Below are 17,404 nucleotides of genomic sequence, written 5' to 3'. Positions count from 1 at the left end.
TCAGGAAAAGTGAATCCAAATCTGGCTGTAAGAATGATCATTCCCTTTTTTTCCACAGACGAAATACTGAAACGCTGACCATTTGTATGTCAGCCCAGGCTCAGTTCGCCTAAGTTTGGGCAGAACCTGTTTAAAAGGGCTTTCTGTAAAATCATTTAAAAATTTTAGCTTTTTTGTTTAGAAAAAGGAAAATTAAAAAAACATTCCACTATTTGTTTACCAGCTCTTCGTTGCTATTTAGAGTTTTTCCTCCCTTCAACCTTCTTGCTTCACTTGAAATTTATCTTTCTGTCTCTGTTTCCTACTCTGCCATAGAGGACTGGCATAGAAGATAGTGGTTTCTATCTTCTCTTCTATAACTTAAGCATTTGTCTTCCACAGACATCTTCTTTAAATGTTCCTGTCTAGGGACCTCTGGGTGGATCAGTGGTTGAGCATCTACCCTTGGCTCAGGGCGAGGTCCTAGGTCCTCAGATTGAGTCCTGCATCGGGCTCCCCAGGAGGAGCCTGCTTCTTCTTCTGCCTATGTCTCTGCTTCTCTCTCTGTGTCTCTCATGAATAAATGGATGAAAAGTTAAAAAAAAAAGATGTTCCTGTCTCCTCTTGGTAGCTTCTCCTTCCTGAATATACATATATAAAAATATAGCATTTATGTAAACATAAAATTTTTGCTTAAACTATGACTATTCTTTTATTTCACTCCAACTGAGAATAGAAGCCAATAGCAATTCAGCTTTTCCAATTCTAGTTACATAATGTAATAACCAGCAACCTTAAATCTATCTCCTAACTTGTCATATTTCTTTAAACTTGGGAGGCTTCCTTTCACTTATTCTTCCCTTTTCTGCAAGTTCTTTGGCTTTTCCACTGACTGTATTTACAACATCCATAGTTTCCAAACCCCAAATTGAGACTCACGGTCTGACAATTGGACAAAATATTTGAAAGCACAGATGTCGTTGAGGCATGTGGATTCTCTGCTGAAATTTCACCCTTTCCCCCGCTTAAATATTTTTCTTTGCTTAAGAGGCCAGATGATCTAGTTATCTGGAAGCAGAGGGAAGACTTGTAGGTGCTTGACTTATTTATTGTTTTACTCCATGCCCTGTGCCAGGAACATCTTTTTTCAGCGGTGGAGGGGGGCGGAGAGAAAGTCTGTATCTGTGTGTGGGCAGGTGGAGACACACCCACTTGGCAAGGAGGCGGCCCTGAAAGTGGGAGGGAACAGGAACCCCCGGTGCCCTCCTCCTGGGGGCAGGAGTCAGCTAACCACTGCCCACAGCACGCAGGAGCACTCACCCTGCCCCAAAGCCTTCAGAGACCAGTTCAGAGCCTTGCTTGCCTGTAAGTATCCACTTATGGGGTTGGGGGTGGGAGTACTTCCTAACTCTTTGGGGTTGCAAAGTTTGACGAATAAGGCTCTCAATCACTTAAGAAATGACCCCCCCCCCCAAAAGGAGAGAGAAGTCAGGCTATTTTTTTTTTAATAATGTAATAGACTCATCCATTTATTTCAATGGGATGAATGAGCCAAACACCTGGGGTATGCTGCTGTCGGGAAGGTCTTATCAGCTCTTGGCTTTGCAGGTGACGGTGCCAGGGAAGGTGCAGTGTAAGCTACTTGCTGAGGACGGTCGGGGGACAAGTCTGCGGAGATGTGCTCCACCTCTTTCTCCTCTGTGCCAGCCAGCTCCTCCTGTTGAAAATAGCTAAGCCTGCTGTTCGGGATTCTTAGAACCTCAGCCCCAGAGGGACCTCTCTAGGGGCAAACTGACCCCACACACTGGGAACTTTATTACCTAGAGCTTGGCCTGCCCACTGCAGCAGTTCTCAGGAAGTGCAAGTGTCTCCCACAACAGCATCTCTCCGTGCTTGCTTCTCCCTCCTCTGAGGAAGGGGTGAGGCCCCAGCCCTGGGGGTCCCGAGCAGCCTGAGGGTTCAGAGCCTCTGAAACCCGTCTGTAGGCACCCCGGAGCACAGAGCCAGTGGAGGCGGCCAGGAGAGAATCAAGAGAAAAATCTAAAATTTTCAATATTCAGAAACACACGTGGTGGCAGTTGATGTAGAGAACACCGAAGTCACTGAATAACTGTGTAACTTCTGGACTACCTTGTTTTGTCTTTCTGGTCCAGACAAGGAGGGATCGGTCCAGATCTGGGGCCTGCGGGGAATGTCCATGGGAGCCTCAGAGGCCATTTCGCGTGGCTCTGACTCACCCTGACTCTCCCGTGAAGCGGAAAGGAGGCAACATCACACCACTCAGGTGTGGCCAGCCTTTGACCATTGTTGTGAATCCCCAGGAGTCACCACAGGCCCTTCCCGATTACTCATTTCACTTTAGCCGTGGTTCAGCTAAGACTTTGGGCTCAAGGAAAGCCGTAGAAGAGGAGACAGGATGAGGCGGGAAGACGAGGAAGAGGAGGGAACCAGGATGAAGGCAAAGGGAGACCTAGAGATGAAGGAGGAAGAGGTGGTCAGTGAGAAGGGAGAGCTGGTTGGCCCTTTCGTGAGCACCATGCCCACCCCTATGCCGCACAACAAGGGGACCCGGTTTTCCGAGGTGTGGGAGTATTTCCACCTGGCCCCCGTTCGCGCTGGCCACCACCCCAACCAATACGCCACCTGCCGCCTGTGTGGCAGGCAGGTGAGTCGTGGCCCTGGGGTTAACGTGGGCACCACAGCCTTGTGGAAACATCTGAAGAGCATGCATAGAGAGGAGCTGGAGAAGACTGGCCATGGTCAGGTGGGGCAGCGCAAGGACCCGAGGCCCCAGGGGCCACAGCTCCCCGTGGGTATTGAGGGCGACTGGGCCCGGCTCCTGGAGCAGGTGGGGGCCCTGGCTCTGTGGGCCAGCCAGAGGGAGAAGGAGGTGCTCAGGAGGGAGAGGGCAGTGGAATGGAGGGAGAGGGCAGTGGAAAGGAGAGAGCGAGCCCTGGAGGAGGTAGAGAGGGCCATCCTGGAGATGAAGTGGAAGGTGAGGGCTGAGAAGGAAGCCTGTCAGAGGGAGCAAGAGCAGCCTGCCGTGGCTCATCCCTTCCATTTTGTTTAATCAGTTGGGGAGGTATCTGTTCCGAAAACACAGACTTCAGGCTCACAGCAAAGAGCCACTTTAGCTTAAGTTGCAAGTATTTTGTTTTTAAGAGAAAGCATGCATAGTATGAGTTACTCTCAGCAGGTGTAAGTTGACCAAACACCTTTCTACAGGTTTCCTGAAGCTGTCCTGATCAAAACTTCAAAATGTATTGACTGAAGATAAATGTTGTTTTGCCACCATGGGTCTGCGAGTTTGGGTGCAGAATGTACCATCTTGTCAGTGTTGATGAGTGAAAATAACAGGATTTATGCTCAGCACTTGGTTTTGGTAGAGGTGACGGTTCTGAGAGTTGAGGCTGGTGGGGTAGCTGGAATGTGCCTACGTGACCAGCTCACTCTAACAGGTGACACCAGGAGCAGAGCCTAGGCTTCCTGGGGCCCCTGCGTTTGCACCCATCCTGGTGGTGAGTTGAGAACTGGGTAGAGAGCTTGTTTTGTGGGGCCCGGCTGTGGAAGGACACCTAAGCTTGAGGCCTGAGATCTTGGGACCCATCTTTCTCTTGTGCCACCTGCTCATATTAAAGCTGTGCCACCAGCAGAACCTGTCTGAATCCTGTAAATCTTTTCAACAACTTAACATATGTGTAAATAATGTATAATCAGCACAGAGAGAATTAAAGACTTTACAACTCACTCAAATGAAACATTAAGAATAGAGGATATAGAAACTTATTTGTAAATATTTAAAATATAATCCAACATCATATTAAGATCTGTTGAAGAGGGAGTTCATGAGGAAGAGATGAGAGAAACTCAGAAGGGAAAGAGAAATATAGGGAGTTGGGTGAGGAAGGAGAAACAAAGAACAGAGGCAGAAAACTAAAAAAGAAAGAAAAAGGGATAGAGAAGTGTGGCCACAGAAGAGACAGATTTTCTCCCCATCCCCCCAAAAAATCACCATGCAAAGATGAGAGACCATGACTATCTAGGAGACTGAAGGACATTTTCCTAGGTCCTGAGGTCCATTTTAACACTTAAGTTGCTTTTGTTTTTGTTCCCACAGACCACTCATTCATTTGAGCAGTAGGTTTTGGATTTTATCCCTGCCTTTGAGATGTTGGCTGCATGCCCATTGTTCCCTGATTTTTTTTTTAATGTTCATTTTTAAAATACTCAGAGATGCTTTGAAAAAAGGGAAGCTAATAGTCTATAGGGAGAGGACAATTCTGTGGGCTGCTGAGGATATGCCTAATTTGTTCACTCAGGAGTAGAATAAAACCAACCAGCAAGGACTGTGGCCTTTGTGCTAGGGTGGGCTTTTATTTTGAATGATTCTTCTAGAATCTGTTGTCTGTTTTCACTGGATTGGGGGTGGGATGAGCAGTAGTGGGAGCTGGCAGGGAGACAAGAGCTAATAAACAAACACAGTCTCTCATTATTTTGTAAATAGGCCCAAGCCCTTTATGGGTATCAACCTTCCAGAAAGTGGACAAGATCCTGGTATGTATAATAATGGCTCCTTGCCTCACTCCATCCTTAGCTGTATATGGCTCCCTTTTTAGTGCTTGTTCTAACAGCCAGATCTGTCTTCCCTGTGAGCTGTCTGTGGAACAAGCACAAGTCTAAACACAAGCTTGTGAAAAACCCAGACTGTACTACAGGCTTATAATTTCCCCTTTTTCCAGAAACCTGCCTGATATTAAAAATTGCACCTCCCATATGGTTTCCCAAAGGGGTACGGTGCCATTTTTAGGACCCTCTCCAGCTAGGGTGAAAGCTCATGGACTCGCCACTGCAAATGATGATGACCGCTGGGAGTCCCATGGCTGGACCTTGGAAATCAGATCCTTATTGGGTCATAAGAAGAAAGAAAGAAAAGAAAAAAAGAAAAGAGAAAAGATAAGAAATCAAGAAAGAAAGGAATGAGGAAGAAGGAGGGGGAGAAAGGGAGTGAAAGGAAGGAATGGTAGAAAGTTGAAAGGAGGGATGGAAGGAGAAGGAAAGCAGCTCTAATACCTAATCTTAAACACACACATATACCTTTGAAATGGAGTTTAAGAAGGACAAAGCGTCCACAACGTTCCAGGCTTTGCAAAATCACAATTAAATAAACAGCAACAGTTAAAATCGCCAAACAGCCACCAGAGCCATGCAGCTGAATGGTAATGTGTGCTTTTAGATTACAGTGTCTGCTTCACATCTCTTTTATGACTTTAGCTTCTCTTCATTTTCAGGCATTTTTTAATTTCTTTTTTTTTAAAGATTTTATTTTTATTTATTCATGAGAGACATGAATAGAGAAAGAGAGGCAGAGACACAGGCAGAGGGAGAAGCAGGCTCCATGCAAGGAGCCGGACGGTGGGACTCGATTCCGGGTTTCCAGGATCACGCCCTGGGCTGAAGGCGGTGCTAAAATACCCTTTCAGGGATTTTTAAAAAGATTTTATTTATTCACTTGACAGAGAGAGAAAGCACATAAGAAGGAGGAGCAGCAGGCAGAGGGAGAGGGAGAAGCAGGCTCCCTGTTCTGTGGGGCTCAATACCGTGACCCCGGATCCTGACCTGAGCTGAAGGCAGATGCTGAACCGACTGATCCACCCAGGTGTCTTCAGGCATTTTATAAAAAAGATTTATTTATTTATTTGAGAGAGAGAGAGAGAGAGATCATATGAACAGGGGGAGGGGACAGAGGGAGAGAAGCAGATTCAGCTGAGCCTGGAGCCTGACCCAGGGCTTGATCCCAGGATTCTGAGATCATGACTTGAGCCAAAAATCAAGAGTCTGACACTTAACAAACTGAGCCAACCAGGCACCCCCTTCTCAGATATTTTAACCCCAAATATTTTTATTTCCTGTTTCATGTTAGGTAGTTATCTTTATATATTTTTTTCACCTAACTTTTGTCAAACATAATAAAGGTAGAGAGTAACGAGCAAGGGACCCACAGAGATGATGGAGTTAAAGCACAAAGCACAAGCATCAAATAAAGACATATGTGGCTCCTGGAAAGATCAAACTGTTGAGTAAACCCTGGAGTTTTCATGCATCTCTCTTGTGCCTTCTTTTGCTGCATCGTCAGGGTGGGCATGCAGGGCCAGGGGCTGTGGGCTGAGAGCTCTTTGGGCCAGCATCTTTTGTTCAAATACAAAGTCTGCTATGTGAAGGGGCCCGGTGGTTTCAGTTAAAGACTATCTTTCCATGTCAGCTGTGGGGGTGACGCTGTAGGCCATGCTGGAGCCCTGGTGAAACCTGGCCCTGGAACTCACAAGAATATGACACCCACAGGTGTGACACACTCCTTGGACAGCCCTGGTCTAAGCCAAAGAAACATCATTGTTAGAAAGTGTGGAGGCTTTTCTATTTTTCATGAAAACCCAATGAACCATAAACTTTATCACTTTAGTAATGCTGGAAAACATAACTGACCGAATCCGTATTACTTTAACACCAAGGGCTGCTGGTGTAGTGAATACGTAACACATAGTAGGCAGCCGATATGAACATGTTGAATTAGTTAATTTTTTTTTTTTTATGATAGTCACACACAGAGAAAGAGAGAGGCAGAGACACAGGCAGAGGGAGAAGCAGGCTCCATGCACCGGGAGCCCGACATAGGATTCGATCCCGGGTCTCCAGGATCGCGCCCCTGGCCAAAGGCAGGCGCCAAACCGCTGCGCCACCCAGGGATCCCAATTAGTTAATTTTTAAGGAATAAACATGGGGTTACAAATTACCATTCATTAACTAACACTTATGGTTGCCAGATGGTAGATACTTTGCGTATGTTCTCTCATTTGATCTTTATATCACTCTTGGGAGGTTGGGATCATTCTCCCGGGTCACTGATGAGGAAGCTAAGGAATCGAGGTCCCAGGGGCCAGAGTTAATAAGCGATGGGGGAGAATTCAGACCCAGGGCAACTGGATTCCACAACCCATGCTCTGTTTCTTCACTATCCCACCCTGTCTCCTAAAAATCAACCACACAGGAGATTTATGAATATTTATTCAGATGAAAGGATGGGTAAAAGAGAATAGGTGAATGATTAATAGTGGGGAGGAAAGAAATATTCCCTAGACATCTATTATGTGCAATGTACTCCATTAATGTGCATAAATTTAGTTCACCTAAGAATCCTGTGAAATATTAATCCTGATAGCAGTTTTAGATGACTTAGCTGAGACTCATGGAGGTTAACTACTGGGTGAAGATATGGAGCCAGGAAGTGGTCAAATTAGGATTTGACGTTAGTTCTCTCTGCCCCTGAACCTTGGGCCCCTCTCATTACACCACCCTGCCTGGAACCAGGCATGCTAAATTCTCATCCCTGCTCTGCCCTTTATTAGTGACTCAGTCAGTTGTGTAGACTCTCCGGGCCCCAATTTCTCATCTGTAAAATGGCTGATGCCCTACCTTTTTCAGAGGTTCACTGACATCACTGGATAAAAGCATGTGAAAGGACTTTGAAGAGTTAAGAAGCTATTAAAAATACAATAGAGACTCTAAGAATATTAAAGAAAGGAATTACTAATGTTTGGCAAGATCTTAAAAGATCCACAGGCAAGCTGTATCCTGTCACTGGTTATGTAGAGTCAGTGAGAGATTATTCACTAATTCCCTAGGAAAGAAGGTTCTCTGACTTTGCCTAGTCAGAACCTAGGTAAGCATGTGTACAGAAGAGGAAATCTGATAATATGTAAGAGAAAGTCCTTTTTTCTTTTTCATTGGAATTCTTGGGATCCAATCTTAAGGTTCTGTATCTGGATGGAATTCTTATTACCTGTAAACACTGGCACAAAGAATCTTCAAGAAATCCTTATAAGAAACAAAAATATCCATCAAACACTGTGCCATTAGATTGTTTTATTTAAAACTATTGAAGTCCACTAATTTAATTGGAATTAATTGTGGAAGAACCAAAAATTTTAAGACTTTTTTTATATACTCAGGACTATAACAGCAATCATCTAAGAGACGAATACATAAAATCAACAGAAGACACAAGTATATGCTCATCTGAAGCCATCCCACAGCATTTGAGCTATGGTTTGTATGCAGCTGTCAAATTAAATGACTGACACTCAACAGGATCAGAAATCATAACTTATTTAGGGTTCTTAGGACTAGAAGAAACTAGAAGATGAGTGTAATTTTCTCTCCTCCCATTTGGCAAGAAGTGTTTGAGAATTCATGGGAACATTTATTTTATAACTTGGGATTTTAAAAAGCTTGAATTAAGTCAAAAGGACCCAAGACAGCTGATTTACACTAATAGTAATAACAATATAACAAGTATAATGTTTATTGAGCATTTAATATATGCCCTATTTATACTAAGAACTTTCTATACATGATTTCATTTAATTCTTTTAAGAACAACAATATGAAGATACCCTTCTTCTCCTCTTCATATATAGAGAAAAACTGATGACAAAGATGTTGACATAATTTGCCTAAGGTCACAGCCAGCAAGAAGAACTGGCAAGTGAGCCCAGATCCCAGTGACTTGAGGCTGGGAACTACCTACAAGAAACTGAAGTCAGGGCAGCCAACCGGGTGGCTCAGCGGTTTAGCGCCGCCTTCAGCCCAGGGCGTGATCCTGGAGACCCGGGATCGAGTCCCACGTCGGGCTCCCTGCGTGGAGCCTGCTTCTCCCTCTGCCTGTGTCTCTGCCTCTCTTTCTCTCTCTGTGCCTCTCATTAATAAATAAATAAAATCTTAAAAAAAAAAAAAAAAAGAAACTGAAGTCAGACAGCCCTACTCTACTCTCCTATTTCACCTGCCTTTTCTTCTACTGCCTGAGAAATAGCCAGGGTTCTGAAGGAATTACAGAAAGGCATCTTTCCTCTTGTTACTTCCAAATAAAAACTATAGGAAGGCTGGTACAGGAAATGGATTAGAGCAAATTAAATGCCAGCCGAGCAAATGCCTTATTCTTACACCAGGATTCACACTGATTTCTGTCCAAGTATTTCCTTTCTATCCTCTCTAATTTTTATTAAGGAGAAGTTTAAACAACTGAGACTATTTTTCCAGAAAACTTAAGGACTAAGGATTAGAGATCACATGTTCTAAGAGCCCGAAGTCAGAAACTAAGGATGCCCATTTGGTTTCTAGGATTAACTCAGCTTCCCTTCTTCTGCACCAGAAATTAATTGGCTGAGGGCCAAGGAGTAAGGTCCTTTGAGAAAACATTCAGGACAATGATGCAACCCAACATCCCTTGGTAATCTATAATACCATAGATTTTCAAAGGCTTTAATGTGACTCACCTCTCCCAAGACATCCGTAGAGTTATTTTCCACGATCATGGAGATTTCCGGCTTAGCTTAAAGGCAAATAAAACATAGTTAGTGGCATTGACAGTCATCTGACCTGGCCACTAGTGTGTGTGTGTGTGTGTGTGTGTGTGCACGTATGAGTTCATACACATAAGATTCATCATTCATCAAATATTTATTAAATACCCACTGTGTGCCCAGCAGTATGCTGGATGCTGAGGGAAAGTGGACAGATCAACTTCACTGACTGTAAGAAATTTACATTTTCATGGAAAATACAGATCTTAGAAAACACCAGAGAATACTTCAGTGATTTTGATGTCCTGCTAGATCGTAAGTGCCTTGAAGGTCAGGCTGCTTCATTCATCTCTCTATCTCTAGCACTTAGCAGTGCCCTAGCACAAAACAGACATGGAGTACATTATGTTTAACTGAAGGGGCTTCAAGTCAGTTCTTGACGGCAGACAGAGCTGTCTATGAACCAGGGGAGGAACAGTAAGCCTGTCACAGGTGCTGTCAATGTCTGCTGTACTCACTTGGCACTAACTTCTACATGTTGAAGGCCTCTCGTTGGGCACACCTATGACTACCTCCTAAGGACTTATGGGAGCACACTTAGTCCACAAGTAGGGCAAACTGGAAGTCTAGAGAGCTAATGGTGATAACAGATGGGGCGTTGGTGGATAATACCCCAACTGCCTTGCCTTTATTTGGGAGAACTCTGATGTGTGTTCTTTCAGAGTTCCCCAGTGGGAATGAGCTCTCAGCCCACGCTGGAAACTGGCACGCATGATCATATACATTTCATTATCTTCCTTCCCTTCCTCAGCTTTTCCACCCCTCTTCTGATTTCCCTTGATAAATACTTCTCAAAGAAATTAATTTAACTCAAATTCTGGTCTCAATGTTTTCTTCCAGGAGAACCCAAACCAAAATACACCCTAAAACAGTAACAGGAGGAGGGGTATTCTGACCTCATACTAGCAACAGATACCACTGGAATGAAAGACGTGAAAGAAAGAACAGTTACTAAAAGCTGTAAAGGTACTAGAAAGACATTCCTTTTGAGGCTCAGAGCAATCAGGTTTGGGGCATAAGAGGAGGCAGGAGCAAACCTGTGATGGCAGGTTCCCTGCTAAGGAAAGTAAAGTCAAAGGAGACTAGTGAGAGAGGGGCACGAAGTAGCAAGCAAGCTGTGGAAGCTTCTGGTCTCTGGACTGTTAGAAAATGGAGGCATTATTAGGAAGAAGAAATAAGCTGGGTCTAGGGCATCCAAGCTGGAGTGGGTCTGTGCTACGCTTGGGTATTTATTTCAAGGTTTTCAAGTTTTTATTTTTGGCTTGTTCTATTTGAGGGATCACTGAGGGATGCTGAGTGGGTTCTGTGTAAGGTCTGTATTTTACTTCCATGCCAGGGTCACTATCGTATACACTTGGTGGCATATGCAAATAGTCTAAGGACTGGATGAGAGCAGCCAAGCACAGCCTGGCTGGCCCATCCGCTAAAGGGGAGAGCCAGAAGGCAGGGAAAATCTAATGAACAAGCAGACAGACTCTCACATTTTTGAGCATCCACTGAAAGGAGATCAAAGAAGAAACAGAGACATAGAAACAGAGCTGACGTAGACACAAAAGGGCCATAAGAGTGAGATGTGAAAGAGTGAAAAGCATTCAAGACCAAGATGGAAGTATCTGCTGCCGTGAGGTACGGGGCATGGTTTAAGGGTTGACAATGCAGTTAGATCAAGTTGTGGTGCAAAAACCCTTGGTCAAATGGGACATAGTTCGCCTAACTTAGAATCGACATTTCTTTTCACATCCTGGATGGCTGCCTTCATTGATTTGTTAAAAGTCAGGCCTGATGAGTCAGTTCCATGTTGGGTTGAAGACAGTCACACCCCAGTAAGTGAGTGGACGGTGATATCGATGAGAGATCAACAGTCTTTCCCACCTCTTCACAGGGCACTGTTCAGGCTCCATAGGCAAACCTGATCATCAGGCATGATTGATTATCTCTTAGCCCATCCCCAGAGATGGGGGTGGGGGTGGGGAAGAGAGGGTGAGCTGGAGAGAGATGTAGGAAGAGCTATAAGCAAGAGACTTAAACTCCAGAAATTGTGGCTGTAGCTGCTTCCATCTTTAGGCCCCACAGACTTTGTGTTTCCCTCAAAATACTTAATTCTCTGATCTTTAAAAATAATGCAATAAGATTCTAAGTAAAAACAAAGATTATTCACCTGTCCAGTCATTCAGAGAACTGAGGGAAAAATCTAGAAGCTCATGCCCTTAGATTTTGTGAAGTTATTTTGTTTACCTCATTTGCAAAAACAATTAGTTGCTCATCCACATCACTGCTTTTTCTTTTTGCCTTCACTTAAAAACGACTTTAAAAAAAATACAGTTCATGGTGACAAAGATTTTAAAAAATCCAAAGCCAGGGGTTTGGATTTATTAATATTGCCATGCATCACTGAGCAAAGTAGGATTTTCACATTTCCCCCAAATTTACTCCCTGCAGAGTCTGTGCAATTTGCGTGAGGCCACAGGGGATATGTCAGCTCGGCTCCACACTTCTGTGAATGCAGGGACAGAGGGACATCCCTGCAGGCTCCTTTGAGAAGGAGCTGGCCCTGCTGGGGGTGGGGAGACCCCTGCAGTTTCTTTGGAGCTGTGTTTATCATTTTCGTTTTCTCACAGTCCCAGTTCCGCCTTCCTCCAGCAAGCAACCGAGACAATTAGACAACCAAGTAATTAGATTTTGGCAGTTATAATTAAAGAGATTTCCAGTATTCTCAGGAAACATTAGAGTTGTAAATAAGGAGTGGTCACCAGAAAACTGGCCAATCTATGGCTTTCTGTGTGATTTTATTGTATTAACTCAATCATTAGTCTTTAACTTCCTATCCTTATCCTCACCCCTACCATGAATGACAGTACCAAGGGAAACAGAGCTCTAGAATAGCTACCCTGGAGGGCTACTCTCCAGTTAACAGGGCACTTTCTCTCCAGGGTGGAGCCAGGCAGGGGAAATGGACAGGAAGATGGCAGGGAAGTCCAGAGAACAAAAACTCTTACCAAAAACCTTGACTGTGATGGAATTCCTCAAGATTTTGCCAGGTCTGACCATAATGTGGCAGGAGAACTTCCGGTCATCATCATGGATTTGGACTGGAGAGAGGCAGAGTGTATAGTCTACACCTAGCTTGACTCTGTCTTTAAATAATGTGGAATTGCTGATGGCGTGACCTTGGGTGATACGTATTTCCTGAATTCCATTACCCTCCTGCTGAAGGAAACAGTTACCAGTTACTGAGCACTCAATCATGCCAGCTCTGGGCTAGATGTTCCACATGCATTAATTCATTCATATCATGTGAAAAAAGAGATGATGAATGAAGAATCAATATTTAGTATGTTACTAGAGACTCAAGATCTTTACAATTGACTTTCAGTTGACAACTAGAGTCATCCCCTCCTCACATGAATAGAAACTTGATGCTCTTCTGACTAAACTTCCCCTTCCTAACTTTCCATAAGCTGCGTATCAGGGGGTGGGATTTGGAAGGCAGTTTCATTAGCACTGGAGGCTAATGAAAGATACTAGTTCTCATTTTAAGTTCAAGAATCTTGATGCTGGGCAGCCCAGGTGGCTCAGAGGTTTAGCACTGCCTTTAGCCCAGGTGTGATCCTGGAGACCTGGGATCAAGTTCCACATCTGGCTCCCTGCATGGAACCTGCTTCCCCCTCTGCCTTTCTCTCTCTCTCTCTCTCTCTCTCTCTCTCTCTCTCCATGTCTCTCATGAATAAATAAAATCTTTAAAAAAATCTTGATGCTAAGATGTACTGTATCAGCTTTGTTTTAAATCTTCACCTCAACTGGATGATTACAGTTGTCCTCCATCCCACCTTCCCTTTAGAAAAGGTCTCATTTTAGCTCTCCTTGGGGTCAGGACTAGGATGAGTGAAGAGGCTCCTAGGGCATACCATTTCAGGAGGCACTCACTCTCAGGGGCTTGGAAGCAGAGGGTGGGCACCTGAGAGTAAGTGCCTTCTTAAATTTTGTGCCCTAGAAAAAAAAGTAAATAAATAAATAAATAAATAAATAAATAATAAAAAAAATTTTGTGCCCTAGGCCCCTCCTACTCATGGTCCTTGCCCCTCTGGCCTTGTTTCTGTATTACCTTCAAAGAGGACACCTAAAGGGTAGACTGCAAACGTTAATCTGAGTTCCACAAATCAGAGTTTACTTGAAGTAGTTGGTTCTTCTAATTCCATATCATTTCTTGGGTATGTGAAGAAAAGCTCCTATTATTCATTCTTGCCATACCCAGAATTTCCAGGGACAAGATCACTATGCAGGTCAGTGTCAGTAAATGTGCTAAGGGGCAGTGAGGAGGGAACTCTTCATGGGCACAAGGGTAGAGGATGGGTTATGCCCTCATTCTTCTTTAGTATAACACAATATTCTCAATTGAGTTGCTTTGAAAACATTCTGATGCACAAAGTCTCTCCTCTGGAGATTCTACTTCAGTTGTTCTGGGATGAGACTCAGGCTGGGGCATTTTTTAAAAGGTCCTCAAAGGCTCCAGGTTTGAGAACTACTGTCTAACTCTGAACAACAGATGAATCATGATGGGCAGAAATCAAGGGGAAATGAAGGGAACTAAGATGGAGAATGTTGAACAGCAGTGCATTTGAAGGGGGAAGAAGTCACAAAATATTGAAAACAGAACTCTGTCCATTGAAATCTCTGGCCTAAGTCTGTTAAAAAGAAACAGATAGATTCAGAGTAGTAGAAATGGAAGGTAAGAGAGAATTCAAGAATGAGCTAGGAGCAGAAATAGTAGAAACACAAAGGCAAACCTCTTAAATAGTTCAGACAAGCATTTCCAGAATATTTAGTAGAAACTCTTCTGTAAGACATGATTCTTTACGTGCATATGACTAGGATTGATAGTTAGCCTTACATTCCAGATACATAGACAGTAAGGCTTGCAAAGAATGATACCCTGCTCAAGATTTCCTTCTGAAACAATGTACATACCTTTATCCCCCATGAAGCAGGACCTAGGGATCTGTGCTGCTATCTTCCTAATGAAGAAGCACACAGAAAACTAAAGGGAGGGAGCTTGTATCCTGGAGACAGAGGTCTTGAAAGGAGCCCTTAGTATTTATTGGGTGGTGACAGCAGAGAAAGTGGAAGGTAGTTCACTCAATGGCTGCTGATCTGGAGGCCAATAATTAGGGAAGCAGGCTCCCCCTGCAGGTCTGCACAACTGACGAACTTACACGAATTTACACAGCTCTGGCTTCATGCACAGGCTCTGTTTTTGTGAAGATCTTAGAGTTCAAAATGCTTTTTTGGTCACTTAGTAAATGATTCCCCACTTGGAACATTTCCATCTGTTACTTTGTAGTGGGTAGAAAGGCAGTCAGAGCCTGAGGTTGGAGACTAGGGAGACAAAAGCTGCCTTTCCTTTGTTGTGCAGCTTCCTGTGGCTGGCCAGGGTAGTTTCATTGATGGAGGAGTTATAAAGGGGGCCAAGGCAAGAACCTATACATGAATGGCCACCTTCACAGAGCAAATGAGATAAGAGGTGGGGAAAGAATGAGCCCAGGCAAACAATGAAATATCTAGAATTGGGAGAGGGGAAAATAATGCTATGCTATAACCACTACTAAAATTTTATATTCTTATTAATCATAGCTTAAATTTATTTAGCACTTACTATGTTTTAGACATTGTGCAAAGTTCTTTCGAGTCTTACTTATTCCTTATGAAAGTCCCCAGTATACTAAGGCTAACTAATTTGTGCAAAGGTCAAGCAAAGCAAGAACGTACTTATGTCACAGAATCAAAAAGCACAAATGCCCAGGTCCAGAGACACTTAAGTCCCAGAGACAACATGTACTAATAAAAACCAAAACCATCACAAAACAATAAAAAGAATTTTCTTTTGATGATCTGAAATGAAAATTTAAAAGAAATTCCAGGAAGCCGGAGGCCATTATACAAATTGCAGATTACAGAGGTGTGGGCAATTTGTTTATTGAAAGAGCTCTTTTGTGATATATTGATCCAGTTTTTGGTGGTAGGGGTCAGAGAGTATAACTCAATTCCTACCTGATAATAATGATTTTAGGCAACCTGGTCTGCTGGAAACAGATTGGTAAGAGGTATTGTACAGTCTTTTTATTTCTTACCAGTTTGTGTGTTTTTCTTGTTCTTCAAAGAAAAAAAAATTGATCACTTGAAAAAATAGTAATAAATATTTCTAAAACTTATTGGGATTCTCAGTTGGAGCACCCATATGATTGAAAGAGGAATGCAGACTGAAGTAGCTTACATGGTACACCTATGCTTGTCCTGACACTCAATACATACTCAAGTAACACAAATGCACTGTCCTCCAGCCTCACTGATATTTAGTCTTTATTTCCTTATTTCCTAAGAATTCACCATCTGCAAGGCTAACTTAAAGAATTATGGAGAGTCATACAGTTGATCTTTTAAAGATTAACATTTATTTATTTATTTATTTATTTATTTATTTATTTATTTATTTATGATAGTCAGAGAGAGAGAGAGAGAGAGAGAGAGAGAGAGGCAGAGACACAGGCAGAGGGAGAAGCAAGGCTCCATGCACCGGGAGCCCGATGTGGGATTCGATCCCGGGTCTCCAGGATCGCGCCCGGGGCCAAAGGCAGGCGCTAAACCGCTGCGCCACCCAGGGATCCCTTAAAGATTAACTTTTAATATGTATGGTGTACAGGTACTAGGCTAAGCTATCTAGTTTGTATTACCTTATTTATCCTTCATGATACCACCATGGGGTCAGGCTATAATCATTCCCTTTTACAGATGAGGGAACTAAAACTTAGGTAACACAGCCAAAGTCACACTGAATTCTGAGACAAAAGGAAAAACTTGTGTACCTATATGCACTTCTTATTCTCCCATATTTTGACCAAGTGGAAAAATTAATGAAAAATCTATAATTAAAAATCTATAATTAAAAATCTAAATCTATCATTAAATATCAAATATTTGGTTTATAACACATCTCCCCTAAATTTTGGTTTTAAAAATATTTAATTAAAATATATATCTTAATCACTGATTTTGGGGCAGTCCCTTAAATTTTGCACTGAAGGAGAGGGCCTTGCTCACTTAACCTTAATTCCAGCTCCCAGGTCACACAGTTAGTAAATGGTAGAGCCAGTATTTGAAAACAACAATTTCCTCCTAAAAGTCATGCTGTTAATGATTTTGCTATATTCAGCCTCATAACAGGAGCAGAAGAACAAACAGTCCTTGCCTTTTCTGCTTATAGTCTATTTGAGGAGAAAAATAAATTCACAAGAAAAACAAAAAAATCAAGACCCATAGAAGAGAAATAAGTGAGTAATGAAATTTTGGGCAGCAGTTGGATAAAATAATCAGCTAATGCGGGTTTGGCAGGGTCATACTGAATCATGAAAAACTCTTCCTATATGTCCCTTAATGACCTTAATGACAAAGCTTAAAATAATTTGTGAAGGCTGTTTTTGTACTAGAACCAGAATTTCCAATGAAGAAAAGAGAGCTTGGTACCTTTTGATTTAGTGATGTTATCTTATCTCCAGGCTGGCCTGAGCCATGTCAGACCTGGCTGTGTTGACCACAGTATGTGGCAGGCGTTGAGCGTATAGAGCTCATTCAATAAATTTTGTTAATTATACCAACTGCTACTTCTTTATCTCCAAACTGCTTCCTCTCTTCACATTTCTTTCATATTATTTTCCATCCAGTCAGTGCTCTGAGAGCAGGCTGCTTGCAAAGCTCCCCACATCTACTTTGTAGAGCACCGGAACAATATTTTTCCAATCATCACAATTTGTTGTCACTCTTTGTGGGTTGGCTACCACTTTATTTCTGATTACAATGAAGGCAATTAGGGACAACTGCCATCATGTAGAGGGTGAGTTTTGTTTTTTGAATAGTTAGGCTTCCCACAGGCATGGGAAACCAACATTGTTCATAATGCCAGTTCACTTTTTACTTAAATATAAAACATTACAAATGTTAAAGAAGAGTATATGGAAAAGATA

At 42.9% G+C, this 17,404-nt stretch overlaps 2 protein-coding genes across 8 annotated transcripts in view; one reads left to right on the top strand and one right to left on the bottom strand.

Annotated features, from left to right (window-relative positions):
• CD96 (CD96 molecule) overlaps positions 1-17,404 on the bottom strand; it is a 94,266-nt gene that overhangs the window by 51,873 nt on the left and 24,989 nt on the right. For 4 of the 7 annotated variants that reach the window (XM_038582759.1, XM_038582761.1, XM_038582762.1 and 1 more), the window contains exons 7-8: positions 12,389-12,599; positions 9,306-9,361 (exon numbers count right to left, since the gene is read on the bottom strand). In XM_038582759.1, coding sequence (XP_038438687.1) covers positions 9,306-9,361; positions 12,389-12,599 — 267 coding nt within the window. The remainder of the gene's footprint in view (positions 1-9,305; positions 9,362-12,388; positions 12,600-17,404) is intronic. The other 3 variants (XM_038582764.1, XM_038582763.1, XM_038582760.1) reach the window with 1 other exon arrangement.
• ZBED2 (zinc finger BED-type containing 2) lies at positions 1,223-3,636 on the top strand. Its single transcript, XM_038582779.1, has 2 exons — positions 1,223-1,344; positions 1,588-3,636. Exon 2 carries the CDS (start codon positions 2,396-2,398, stop codon positions 3,047-3,049), a length of 654 nt encoding a protein of 217 aa, XP_038438707.1. The 5' UTR covers positions 1,223-1,344; positions 1,588-2,395; the 3' UTR covers positions 3,050-3,636.

Source organism: Canis lupus, chromosome 33 (genome assembly GCF_011100685.1).
Source record: "Canis lupus familiaris isolate Mischka breed German Shepherd chromosome 33, alternate assembly UU_Cfam_GSD_1.0, whole genome shotgun sequence".
NCBI classification, from domain to species: domain Eukaryota; kingdom Metazoa; phylum Chordata; class Mammalia; order Carnivora; family Canidae; genus Canis; species Canis lupus.
The sequence above is the reverse complement of the archived record's forward strand: the minus strand, read 5'-3'. Positions and strand labels throughout refer to the sequence as shown.

Bases quoted from the DNA above. Each gene is read 5' to 3' on its own strand.
- ZBED2 (XM_038582779.1), top strand. From the start codon at position 2,396: ATGAGGCGGGAAGACGAGGAAGAGGAGGGAACCAGGATGAAGGCAAAG.